Raw genomic sequence first — 12,160 nt, 5'->3', positions numbered from 1 at the left:
CTACCAGTTTCCTTCGTTTCGGCCGAGGACCAAAGTTGGTGAGCAAAAGGAAAAGAAAAAAGCTAGAGAATATAATAGACATTTGGAAGCGTTGGAGACCGTATTGACTGATATCCATGAGGAGCGAAGCCATTGAGAGTAATGCAGGAGAGACGTTGGGAAACCCTCGACATCTATACATAGTTCCGAAACGGGTTTAGCGCCACTTCGATAAGCCATCGGCGGAGCACTTTTTTATGGTGGAGATTTCATCTTTTCTTCAAACAAGCGAAAGATGGCTACACTTCTCCCTCCCCCAAGTAAACGTCAGAAGACGGAGACTGCCGAGAAGGCGCGTCTGCAGCAGGAGATTCAGGGCATACCTGACGACTTGGGAAGCGTGCGAGTGCAGTTCTTTGACCAAGCGACCGGTTCAGCTACAGGCCCGGCGGTGTCTGTCCCAGTGGCCGATGCGACAGTAAAAAATCTTGAGACTCTTTTGAACACATTACAAGGAAATGTAGGTATGCGCGCTGAATTTATTCGCACTGAAGGCCAGCGCTAATCTCGCCGACGCCTTAGGAAGAGGATGAACGAGTACCATACCGATTTACTTTCCAGTCCGATGACAAGGACAGCAAGGACAGCCAGACAATTGATATCCTAGCAGACATATACCACTCCCTTTTGAAACCTGGGGTGAAAACAACCGAAGATACCATTCAACTTTACTTTACTCCACAAGCTATTTTCCGGGTAAAGGCCGTTTCACGGTGCTCCGCCTCCATCGCCGGACACGGGGAGGCTATCCTCGCTACATCGTTCTCACCCGTTTCTTCTTCTACAATGGTTTCCGGCAGCGGAGACTCGACGGCGCGCATATGGGACTGCGACACAGGAACACCATTGCACACTCTTAAGGGACACACGAGCTGGGTGCTAGCCGTCAGCTACTCGCCGAACGGAGCAATGATCGCAACAGGAAGCATGGACAACACAGTACGGATATGGGATGCAAAGAAGGGTCAAGCGCTGGGGGCACCATTGAAAGGGCACGTAAAGTGGATCACCAGTCTAGCCTGGGAACCCTACCATCTGCAACAGTCCGGCCACCCTCGTCTCGCCTCTGCATCGAAAGACTCCACCGTCAGGATCTGGGACGTCATCTCGAAGCGCGCAGACATCGTCCTTTCCGGGCACAAAGGCTCAGTAACCTGCGTACGATGGGGTGGAACAGGTAAAATCTACACCTCCTCCCACGACCGGACAATCAAGGTATGGAACTCGCAGACTGGTACCCTGATCCAGACATTGTCCGCCCACGCCCACCGCGTAAACCACCTCGCCCTGTCCACAGACTTCATCCTCCGCACAGCCTACCACGACCACACAGGCAAAGTCCCCGAGTCTGACGCAGACAAGGTCGCCATGGCAAAGAAGCGCTTCGAGAAAGCAGCCACAATCAACAACAAGATCGTTGAGAAACTCGTCTCCGCCTCGGATGATTTTACCATGTACCTTTGGGACCCGGAGAGCTCCAGCAAACCCGTTGCACGCCTCCTCGGCCACCAGAAGGAAGTCAACCACGTCACATTTTCCCCGGATATGGCCTATATCGCCTCCGCCGGATTCGACAACCATGTCAAGCTCTGGAATGGGCGAGACGGAAAGTGCGTCACAAACTAACCTAACCCTCAATTAGAGCAATTTGGCTAACCTACCATCGCAGGTTCATCACAACCCTCCGTGGGCACGTCGGCGCCGTCTACCAATGCTGCTTTTCGGCTGATTCGCGCCTTCTTGTTTCCTCCTCCAAGGACACAACATTGAAGGTGTGGAATGTGCGCACAGGAAAACTTAGCGAGGATCTGCCGGGTCACAAGGATGAGGTGTTTGCGGTGGATTGGAGCCCGGATGGGCAGAAGGTTGGTAGTGGAGGTAAAGATAAGGCTATTCGGATATGGAGGAACTAGGTTAGGCACGAGTATAAAATCATGAAATCATGCTGCGCATTATGTGCTCTTAGATGAGCGTCCAATAGGGTCAAGGATGTGTATTATACCTCTGGTGATACCTAGAGGAGGTAAAACAATGTAGTAAATATGACCGCGTGAGCAAATAGGACATGGCCGGGTCAAAATATCGTACAAGATCGACCAGGCAACATGCCGCAGTGATAGAAGCAGAAGCTCAAGTAAATTATATATTAATCACCTCGCTATGCTAAGCTAAAATACAATGCTATATACTTTGCAGTTAACACCCAGTCATCCAAAAGTATATCCATACCCCTTCTTATCCGGAGCCATCCATTACTGTAGATCCATCATATCACGTTTCCCCCCTAGGGCTCCACCACTCCATCCCTCAAAATAAACCTAGACATACTGCCAAGTCTGCCCGACAAGCTCACTGGGCACCGCAATTGCCGAGAACCCAAGACAGTCTTCCACATCACCACTGGGAACAGTCGCATTCCCCAGCGCCCCAAACACCTTCCAGCGGTTATCCTCCGTTGGGCAGGCCATAAAACCGCTCGCGCCCCATCCGCTGTACATGTAATGTCCGAATACTGAGCCCTCAGGGCCAGGGATGTACTCGAAGGGCCCTAAGGAGGAGCCCGGCGGGATGTAGGCCGAGTGGGCTTGCGTAAATCTAAGCGCGCCAGTTGGGTCGACGTAAATTTGCTGACCACCGGGAACGACGACGCTCTAAACATACACGTTAGTAGGCCGGTCTAGTCGACTTCACTTTGGGGAGAGTGGAAGACGTACAAGAGACCCGCCGTTACCGGCGAGGACTGTCGTGTTGCCCGGGGGACAGTTCGAGGGGAGAGGGCAGTATGTTGTTGTGTTTCCGCCCAGCCAGAAAGATTGGCCGGAAGCTGTTAGAGGAAGGAAGTGGATGGGCGATGCAGAGCGGGCAGCCATGACGGTGAAGGCTGCTGGTTGCTCTGCGCCGTTGGGCAGGGAGGTGGGCACGGCGGCTGCCAGCAGGGGGAGCAGAGAGGAGGCGAGAGCGAGCTTCATTGTGGTTGACAGTTTCTTAGTTGACTTTCTAGAGGTAAAGATCAAGGTAGAGATCAAGGTAGAGAGCTAGAGATAAAAAGGTTTGTTGCTTTACGACGATAGCCATGCCCGGAGGAATCACCGGAAGATTTATAGTCGAACCTGACGATCAAGACGATCAGCTCCGTATACGTCGATGACAGCATAGTTCATGTAGCCGAAGCCGATATATCCATGCAGACCACAGTCAGGCCAGCGCGTATCTCGTGTTGCGGATACTGGACAGTGAATATCCATCAACAATGCAACGTCGCTATCCACTATGAAGCCTTACGGATCTCATGATAGGGGCTTTGATGTCTTGGATAGGTGGATATGACGTCGCTTGGAGACGAATAAAGCAAATGTCTCAGTTGCGGGGATTTATCTGAGACAGCGCTCTTTACACTTGTTGCTCAGTGGATTTTCTTCAGAAACTAGCCGGGGAGGATAAGAATACACAAGGCACGCTGTTGGTCAGCCGAATTGTTAGTCCTTTCTAACCGAGGATTCTCCATCAGATCGACCCCGTCAACATCCGCCACAGGGTCAACAGTCCACACCAACTACAAACCTCAAGCATGGCTTTGGGCCTAAAGTCAAGGCAATTCTGCAGATCACAATCTTCATAATCTCAGCGTCCGGGGACCGAGAGGTCTTCCCCCGGCCACGGACATCGCCGAGGTAATTTTTTTTGACAGCAACAGAACTACTGCTGCATTAGAAACAATCACTAATCAAAGCCATGGGATATATTTTCCATCAGGCCCTATAATGAACTATTTTGGCTCCTCAGCTAGCAGCTAGCAGAGGCAGGTAACGTGAAAACCATCTGAATCAGAAACTGCAGTAGTGTTCCAGGCTATAACAAGCGCAGACAAAGAAACCGGTGAACCAACCCTTAAGCAATACAGCCCGCCAATCCCCAAACACCGTAACCGGAACACCGCAACCAAACGTATATAATCCGTATAAAGTGAGACGTAAAAATGGAGGGACCCAGATAAGTAGACCCCGCTTTTGGTTGCTCAAAGGATTTATGAAACAATATACGGTCTTTAGTATTCGTTATCCAGACCATCGTCCTCGTCGCTGTGGCGCCCACGGGAGCCTTGACCTTTGACACCATCCTTACGGATGGGGATCTTGATTCCTTGGTTCGCAAAGACTTTGCTGAGGGGCGTGCTTTCAATCACACCAGGGAACTTCTTCGCTGAAAAGACTTGGAAGGGCTCCGAAAAAGTGCTGGCAAGGATCGGCGCAGTGCCTTTGTTGATCACCTCCGCAATATCCGATTGTGGGAGGTCGCTAACGGATTTGCCGACGTTGACAAAACTGAATTTCAGACTATTTAAGGGTAAGCATGTGGGCGCAGTGGCATGAACTGACAAGTCAAACTTACCGGAAGATTCCTTCTGTTCGCACACTAAGATCTTGCAAGACGAACCATACACCAATCTTGTCCTCTGTATCATACAGCCGGTATGCACTGGCACTCAAGCAACCGATAAGATTGCGCGTGAACATGCCTCCAGGCCCTGGAGTAACTGGCTGAGCAGCAGGCATCTGGGGTTGCGCCATGCCTCCATACATCGGTTGGTAGTACTGGGCTTGGGGATTAGGATAAGCGTTCTGGTATTGAAGTTGGGTGCTGCCGCCATAGTAGTTGCCTACTCCCGCGTATCCAACAGGCTGCCCAACAGGCTGCCCAACAGGCTGGCCGTATGGATTTGTCTGATAGGATGCCGGGTAATCCGAGGATGTGGGATGCGGCGGTGGTGGATACGATGAAGACATGGCCGTGGATATCGAAGGGGATGTAGCCGAGTGCTTCACAAGATTTACTTCATGTGTACCGTCCGCGTTCCATAAATCGGCCATGACGACGTAGAATGAGCTGTCTAGCGAACTGTATGCGAGTCAGCTTTATAATCAGTCTTAGCGAGCAATCGCGCCACCTACTTGATATCTACTTCTTTCTGCGTCTGCGCATCTTTTACGATTAGACGGATACACGGAGGGGGTGTGATTGGCCTTCGGTCCTAGAGAGAGTCAGCACGGACAAATACCATGCATCTGATACAAATAGCCAACCTTATCGCCAAAGCCGCACATCCGCGCGCGAATCGGCTGTTGCACGACTTGCAAGGACCAGATACGACCGTCATGCACTGTCGAAAGCGACTCTGGTTCCGGCTGACCAGCTGGCGAAACCATAGCACTGGGGCCTGCAGAGCTCGGATACATAGTAGACGGGGGTGGGATACGGTCCATCGAAAGCGGCGGTGGGTGATGCCCGGAATGCGCCCTATCCTCAACAGCGTACATAACCGCGATCGTTCGCGGCCAGTCTTTAGACAAATGTAAAGATGCTGGAGTTTGGAATTAGCTTCGCTAGAAGCGCGGCACGGAAGGGACGAGTGGAAGATGCGGCAGAGGTCAGAGCTCGGTCGTCAAGCTGAAATCTCGCGACGTCCGAACCGCTTATTTCGCAGATCCTCGGAGCCAAGATTCCGGAGCGAGAGTCGAATTTGAGCCGAGTGAATGAAATCTAGACTGTGAGTTGAATTAGACGGTCCGCTCCAGTGCTCGGCGGTGTGTCCTGCAATAATGCGACTCGGAAGCGAAAATCTTTGAGGTGACAAAGTGGCGAAGGAGGGGTGTCGACCCGAGGCGACGGTACTAGAGGCGGCGAGGAGGCTAACAATCCACCTAAGTTAGACTTGAAACGCGCTGGAGAAATATGTATTTGACGCACTCAACAGCTTCGAGTGTCCTAGTCAAGCAAACACAAGCTCTTAGATAGCAACCGGGGATCGTCTCCAAGGTGAGCCGCGGGAGCTGTCAAGTGCGGGAGATTTGCTGAATCCACGGATCCAGCCCAAAGGTTCACAACGTCCGGGCTAAGTGAGAATCGGGTTGACACGAGGATGCCACATGCAGCGTCAAGGCAGAGGAAGCTGCGCGTCGGCGACACGGTCGGCGATGACTAGGACAAACCGAGAGAGCTGGGAAGTGCCAAAGTAGGCGGGGTGAAAAGGCGAGGGAGGTGGATGGAGATGGCGAGTTCAGAGTTCAAGGTTGCAGGCGGGACTGGAGCAGACGTAGACGACCAAGTCACGGGCGGGCTATCTGGATAAGCCCATCTACTTTTGACCCTCACTTTTTCGACATCGATCTAGTTTACTCTTTTTTCTTCTGACATACGAGCCTCTGCTTTTGTCCATTCTCCACACGTACCCATTGTCATCCTTGTCTATTTGTTCTGTGCTTCATTCAGCCATCAGAGCTGCTCGCTCCAAGGGAACCCAAGGTTCGCGGCTCACTCGGCTTCCGACCACAACTCACGTCCCAAATATCCCCTCCTGCACTCATGACCCTATATTACTATCATCACACCATCATCGACCTTCAATCTTTGTGAAAAAGTTTGTATTCTCTCGAACTCCAACCACCTCCGCCCCTTTTCCATCTCACAGCATTCCGGCGCAGGAACCGGAACCAGACTGTCGGGACCGGCCTCGCCGAGAACGGAATGACCGTGCGGAATGGAGCTGGAGCTCCCGGCGAAGAAGTCTCCGGCCGCAACAGATCGCATCAATAAAGTGGACTTCTCCTAATCGTTTTAGGGTAATACCACCTTTCTACCGAAAACGGTTGCTCCAAGATCTAAGAGCAGGAGCAGTAGCAGCAGTAGAATGCCCGTGAGTTGCTCTTTAGGAATCTTGTTCGAAATAAACCCAGCAATTGTTTGGTGACGTCATCTGCGGGTTAAGCCCTAGCCCAATGTAACCCGAGTAGTTCGAACCGTCAATCGCGTACACCACCTACAGCTGGAGAATAGGAGAAGAGGAAAAGAAGGCTTTCATTTGGCTCGTCGGTTGTCGGTCGTCTGTAGCATCCATTATTTTGAATCATGTACTCTGAATCACAGACGCTTGCATCGCAATTTGTCAAGCTGTTGTCGGGAGTGCATTGGGAAGTGCAATGGGAAGTGCGATGACATCTAGCGTCGGATTACTTCAGCTGTAAAAGTTGAACTTTTTATTCTAGGGTACTAAACTATGCGCCTTAAAAAAGAGAAAGATTGATACCAATAGAGACTTATTTCCTCGTTGGAACATCTGCAAGCAGGTCTCAGGAAGTGGAACGAATGCACTTGGCGTGATGAACCGATGACCGTCCTGACCACAAGTAGTTGAATGTGTTTGCAATTTTCGTCCTGAGAAGAAAACCAATAAAGCTTCAACGACATAAGATAAATGTCGATGAACATGTATCCCGTGAGATTCGTGAGTTTGGGGAACAGAACGTCTGAAGTCCTACCTGATATAGTGCACTAGGTAGCTACAGTAGGTAGACTGACTGCACGCCCAATTGGGGAATCAGGCACGGGTCAGGCGGACATTCTCGGATATGAGGATGATCGGCAACAAAGGGCAAGGGTCCAGACTCCAGGTGTACCACGGATACTGGCTATTGCTTCCAGTCACTGGAGTAGTATGGCTAGCTCAATGTTGTATGCCGCAACTTATCTCCATCCTCAGCAGGAACCGCGTTAATTGCGCGTACAGAGTATGAAGCGAATGCAGTAAGCGCTGATCAGCAATCACACGCTGACGAACCACAGTTCGTCAGATGGTTCAACCTTCAATAAAAACTTCGAAGCCCACTCGGATGATCTGCACTAGTGAAACACGGTCGTCTTTTCCCCCTTGACATGAGTAGGGTAATACTTTATTTTCCCGTTTAAGGGTTGTCACGAGCAATCTATGGTTCATAGCCAGCCCTGCGGGAATTACTCCTGATAATCACGTTTATGTGAGAGTCAGGGCTTCACCAGATACTCCTTTAAGCTAGAGGATTCGAGCTGGAATGTTATGAGGAAGATCATCTCGGCGTCGCCGTTTTCCGAATATTATCGACTAGTTCAGTTGACAGATTACCATCGTATGCGCTGTAGATCATTGCATTCTAATAAGCGGATCCAGCTGCGGCCAAGCCTATCAATGTAAACCCAAAAAGCAAAACGAGGACTATCTCCACGCAAAGTTCTGACAGGGCATCCGAACAGGATAATGTGAGATTGAATTGGGGATATTCCGCTCTTGGTTACTGTCGAACTTGAACAGACAGTTTGTGGATGGCTTGATGGTGCTGGCTGCTCATAGAATGGCAGGTCATCACTTACATCGCCCTGACGAGTCATGATATTGATCTAGTAATGTCCCCTGAAATTCAGACGTCGTGAACAAACTTCCCTGCCAAGAGATCGCCTTAGAAGCAGTAAACCCGGACTTCTCGTATTGGGATAATGGTGATACACACGCCAATTCAGGTTTCACTGGGCCTGACCAGAGATACTGTTCGGTTTGCGTACTACAATATGCCGGTGTCTCAGCTGAGGGCATCCTCACTTTCTAGCTGAGCTGGCAAGCATATTTAGACGTCTGTGAATTATAACATGTGCGGGAATTTAACCACGAGAGTCAACTTGTTCGGTGAGGAATGGCGAACTGATCGACGGTCATGTTATATCCTTTCATCAGCAGGTAGATATTCTGTGAGCATCCCGCAAGGTTTGGACTACCACGAGAGCCATGTCGGATATTTTCTGCTATTGAATGATGAATCCTCGCATGAAGACAATCCGCGCCACGGCGGCTGCACTCCGTCAGGCTCATTGGCACTGCTGGGAAATGCTAGGAGATGTAGGTGGGCCACCTCATTCAACGCCGATACAAGCCGGTTGGAGTTGCGGTAAGACGAGGGTCATGGTGGTTAGATGTGAGCTGACAATGCACGTCCCTGGATGGGGTGCCGTAGGCGTTTGGCCAGCGTGACAAAGGGATTATAGCGTCGTTATGCAGTAAATATCGCAAGGTGGTCGCGTAAACGTTGCTTTGAATGATTTTCTGCGAGTATCCGCCTTGAATTCAAGAATTGACTGCACTGCAAGCAAATTAGTGACGGGCCAATTGCAAGAACGAATTACCAACAAGACAATCTGAACGGTTGAGCCGACATACGGCGTTGGATGGTCTCCATATACTCCGTACCGTAGACGCTTTTAATGCCATAGTCTAGCGACGGTTGGCGGGGCGCCGTGGAGACCTCGGCGAAGGCCTAATTTCTCAAAGCGGTAAAAGGAGGAAATAAACTAGACCAGGATCGGATTAATTCAAGAGAATCTAGGTTTGCCCCGGGCGGTCAGGAGAATTTATGGAGACTAGGCTTGACTCCCAACAGGGAATGTCGACGATTCACTTTGATCCTCCCTCAGGGGTTGTCGATCGCCTTCAAGCCCCGGGTTTCTTTGTGGAGCTCGCTAAACACTATTTGTCCATTGAATGTTCATCATATCCTATTATGCTTTTCTTCTGCTTCTTCTTTTTTTCTTTTTTAGCTCTGTTGATCTGTGCTTGGGTTGACAGCAACAAGAATCTCGCTGAGGGATGCCCAGCGTCAACCATTTTCCTAGTCCGGACAAAGTCTGGAAGTCTGCGGACCTTCACCAATAATAATGCCAATCACCCAGGTCAAACTGCAGGCGCCGAGCGCTGTGGACCAACAATAAGCAATGGGGCACGGGCGTTTCGGGTCCCGCGAACGCAAAGCATTTACTGGTTTCGTTATGACGTTCGCTGCCTGCTCTCAGGGCTCCTTGATACTCAGCTGTTTCTGGATTCGACATGAACTAGCACCCACTACCAAGTCATGACTTCAGGCCCCACTGCAGCACTGATCTTTGCGCTGGTGTCCACTTGACGAGGGTTAGAAGTTGGGGAGAAGTTAAATAGATTAAATGCTCGTCAGTCGCAAGCGCTTCGCATTTATCCGAACAATTACCGTTGCTCGTCAGAGTTTGAAATATGTTATCGCTGAAGATCACGGTCGTTTCACTAAAGAGAACTGCCTTCGCATGAGCCCTCGTTTTCTTGTCGGTACTTAGATTGGAGACTCCCCAGGGATGCCATCCCGGCGGAGCTACAGGGCCAGTTCTCGGCATGCCTGTCTGGAGTGCAGAGGCCGGCGAATCAAGGTTGGTTTCCTCCCATCCAGGATCTGGCATTGCCACGGCGCGCATGTGTATCCCACCATCTCTTGCTGCCTGCATATGCAATTTCCTTGGCCCCTTTCAGCACGAATTGCCATTAATGATTCAGCATATGTGCTAATTGTGCCTGGCCCAGTGCGGAAAAGAACATCCTCAGTGCTCCTTCTGCATCAGTCGTAATCTGGGATGCGAGTATCTACATCGCGCCTCCTCGCTGCCATGGCCCCGAGTCAAATCCCGTTCCTCCACGCCGTCCCTCTCTCCGGTGAAATCCTCGCCCTCTGTTGTCGACCCCGCGTTATTAGTCCAATACCAAGATATCATGGAGCCTTCCGTTCCCGGGTCCCTGGACAAGGAGCTCAATATCCAGGATCTTGAATTGATGATGCAATGGTGTACTACGACATATCGTTCCGTTTCCCGAAACAGTACCGTCGAGAATATCTGGCAGGCTGTCGTTCCTCGGGAGGCCATGCGCCATCCATTCCTGATGCATGGAATTTTGGCGCTCTCTGCCCTCCATCTTGCGGTTACCAGTGACGGCGGTTTGAGAGAACAGTACATCCGAATATCGAAAGAGCATCAGAATCAAGCCGCGCTCGGTCTGGAGAGCATAGCAGGGAAGCTGAAACAGCATCACTCGAATGCAGCCTTTACTCTGTCAAATATTATGATTATATTCTCTTTTGCTCTTCCAGAAATTATGGGACAGAGTATAGGACATCATCCCGTGAACGAACTCTACGAACTTTTTCTGTCAACAAGGAAGTCGAGAGACGTGCTATATAATCATTGGGGGGTGACCGGAGAGCTCAAGCCATTGCTTCAGTGTGACAAGGCGCAGCCAAAAATGCCTGATACCTCCCGGCTGGCTATCATGTCTCTCAACCAGTTGAACGCAAATCTGGCTCGCCAGGATCCCCATCATGATAAAGACACATACGATGCCACAATAAAACAGCTGAGTTGTTCGCTAGACAAGGTGTCAAGGGGCGGCGAGACCATGATCGTCGCCTTTCAGTGGATTTTCCAGGTGCCGGAGAAGTACATAGAGCTTTTTCGGAAACGCGACTCATTCGCTCTCGTGATACTTGCCCATTACGCCGTGATCCTCCATTTCTTAAGGCGGCATTGGTGGATGGGTGAATGGGGCCTCCGACTCATTCGGGAAATAGGCCAACATTTAGATGCCAATTGGAGAAACTCCATCACCTGGGTGCTCGATGCCACGGGCTACTACATCCCTCCAGTCTGAGAAAGAGTGCGAGACCAACGAACACCCTTTCGTTCGATGACCCTAGAATGGTGCATTTTCACCGGGGCACTCTATCCCACACTTTCTATGGCCGGATATATCAACTGCCCTCGGGATCTTCGTCTGGATTCACACGCCCATTCGTCCACTAGGTGATCCCCGCAGCATTACTGTGCAGCCAATGTCACTCACAAATCAGACGCTGGCTCGTGAAGTGGGTAATCGGATCATGCACTGATTCGCTGAAGCGAGCGGCGGTCCAATTCTAGAAACCGCAGGATTGCGATGCTGCCAAAAAAGCAAATATGGGATGAGACCCTGGTCTATATGGTTTAGTGACTTGCAGAGCTCCACACCAGACAGAGAGTCGACTACGAACCGAGTCTGCTCAAAATAACATGTGGAATCGAGATCGACCATGGTGTATATGACGCGGCTATCGAAAGAGACCCATATCCTATTGAGTCAAGATTTATCTTTGGACTTGAGGTTTGGTGTTTAGTCTTCAGCTTCATCATATGGTCTTTCGCCCTATTTCCACTTAGTCAGTCCGACTTAATATTGGATGTCTAAGTATCTGCATGCATATTCCGCAAGAGGGACTCCGAACTATACACCACCACACTGTCTCTATTGGTTGGACTACATAGACTCGCAAATAGTCCAGCGCGGGAATGAGCCTAGTCAAACTTATCATAGTCTTTAGACACTGTACTGTCAAACTATGTACCATATGACATGGTCCACTATAATTTGAGCTAAAATAGTCCTTCTGGAGAGGGAGTATAGACAGCCGTCACCGGGGCGCGGGGTGGCTTAGAA

At 50.5% G+C, this 12,160-nt stretch overlaps 4 protein-coding genes across 4 annotated transcripts, besides 1 other annotated feature; 2 read left to right on the top strand and 2 right to left on the bottom strand.

Moving 5' to 3' along the window:
* Positions 1-12,160: part of a sequence feature (contig 1.6 484..266891(-1)) that runs on past both edges of the window.
* Positions 275-1,952, top strand: ANIA_10058 (WD40 repeat domain-containing protein; the record flags this gene model as incomplete). The annotated part of the gene is made up of 3 exons (XM_050610964.1): positions 275-499; positions 562-1,649; positions 1,709-1,952. 3 exons carry the CDS (start codon positions 275-277, stop codon positions 1,950-1,952), a joined length of 1,557 nt encoding a protein of 518 aa, XP_050469242.1.
* Positions 2,169-3,099, bottom strand: ANIA_00362 (putative IgE binding protein). Its single transcript, XM_652874.2, has 2 exons — positions 2,754-3,099; positions 2,169-2,690 (listed from the first exon to the last, which is right to left on the bottom strand). The coding sequence occupies exons 1-2, from the start codon at positions 3,006-3,008 to the stop codon at positions 2,358-2,360; spliced, it is 588 nt and encodes a 195-aa protein (XP_657966.1). The 5' UTR covers positions 3,009-3,099; the 3' UTR covers positions 2,169-2,357.
* On the bottom strand, positions 4,085-6,048 carry velB (the record flags this gene model as incomplete). The annotated part of the gene is made up of 5 exons (XM_652875.2): positions 5,785-6,048; positions 5,121-5,726; positions 4,989-5,068; positions 4,429-4,935; positions 4,085-4,373 (listed from the first exon to the last, which is right to left on the bottom strand). Exons 2-5 carry the CDS (start codon positions 5,352-5,354, stop codon positions 4,085-4,087), a joined length of 1,110 nt encoding a protein of 369 aa, XP_657967.2. The 5' UTR covers positions 5,355-5,726; positions 5,785-6,048.
* Positions 9,997-11,338, top strand: ANIA_00364 (uncharacterized protein; the record flags this gene model as incomplete). Its single annotated transcript, XM_050610963.1, has 2 exons — positions 9,997-10,068; positions 10,220-11,338. The coding sequence occupies 2 exons, from the start codon at positions 9,997-9,999 to the stop codon at positions 11,336-11,338; spliced, it is 1,191 nt and encodes a 396-aa protein (XP_050469241.1).

Source organism: Aspergillus nidulans, chromosome VIII, assembly GCF_000011425.1.
Source record: "Aspergillus nidulans FGSC A4 chromosome VIII".
NCBI classification, from domain to species: domain Eukaryota; kingdom Fungi; phylum Ascomycota; class Eurotiomycetes; order Eurotiales; family Aspergillaceae; genus Aspergillus; species Aspergillus nidulans.
This window is presented reverse-complemented; position numbering and strand designations above follow the sequence as displayed.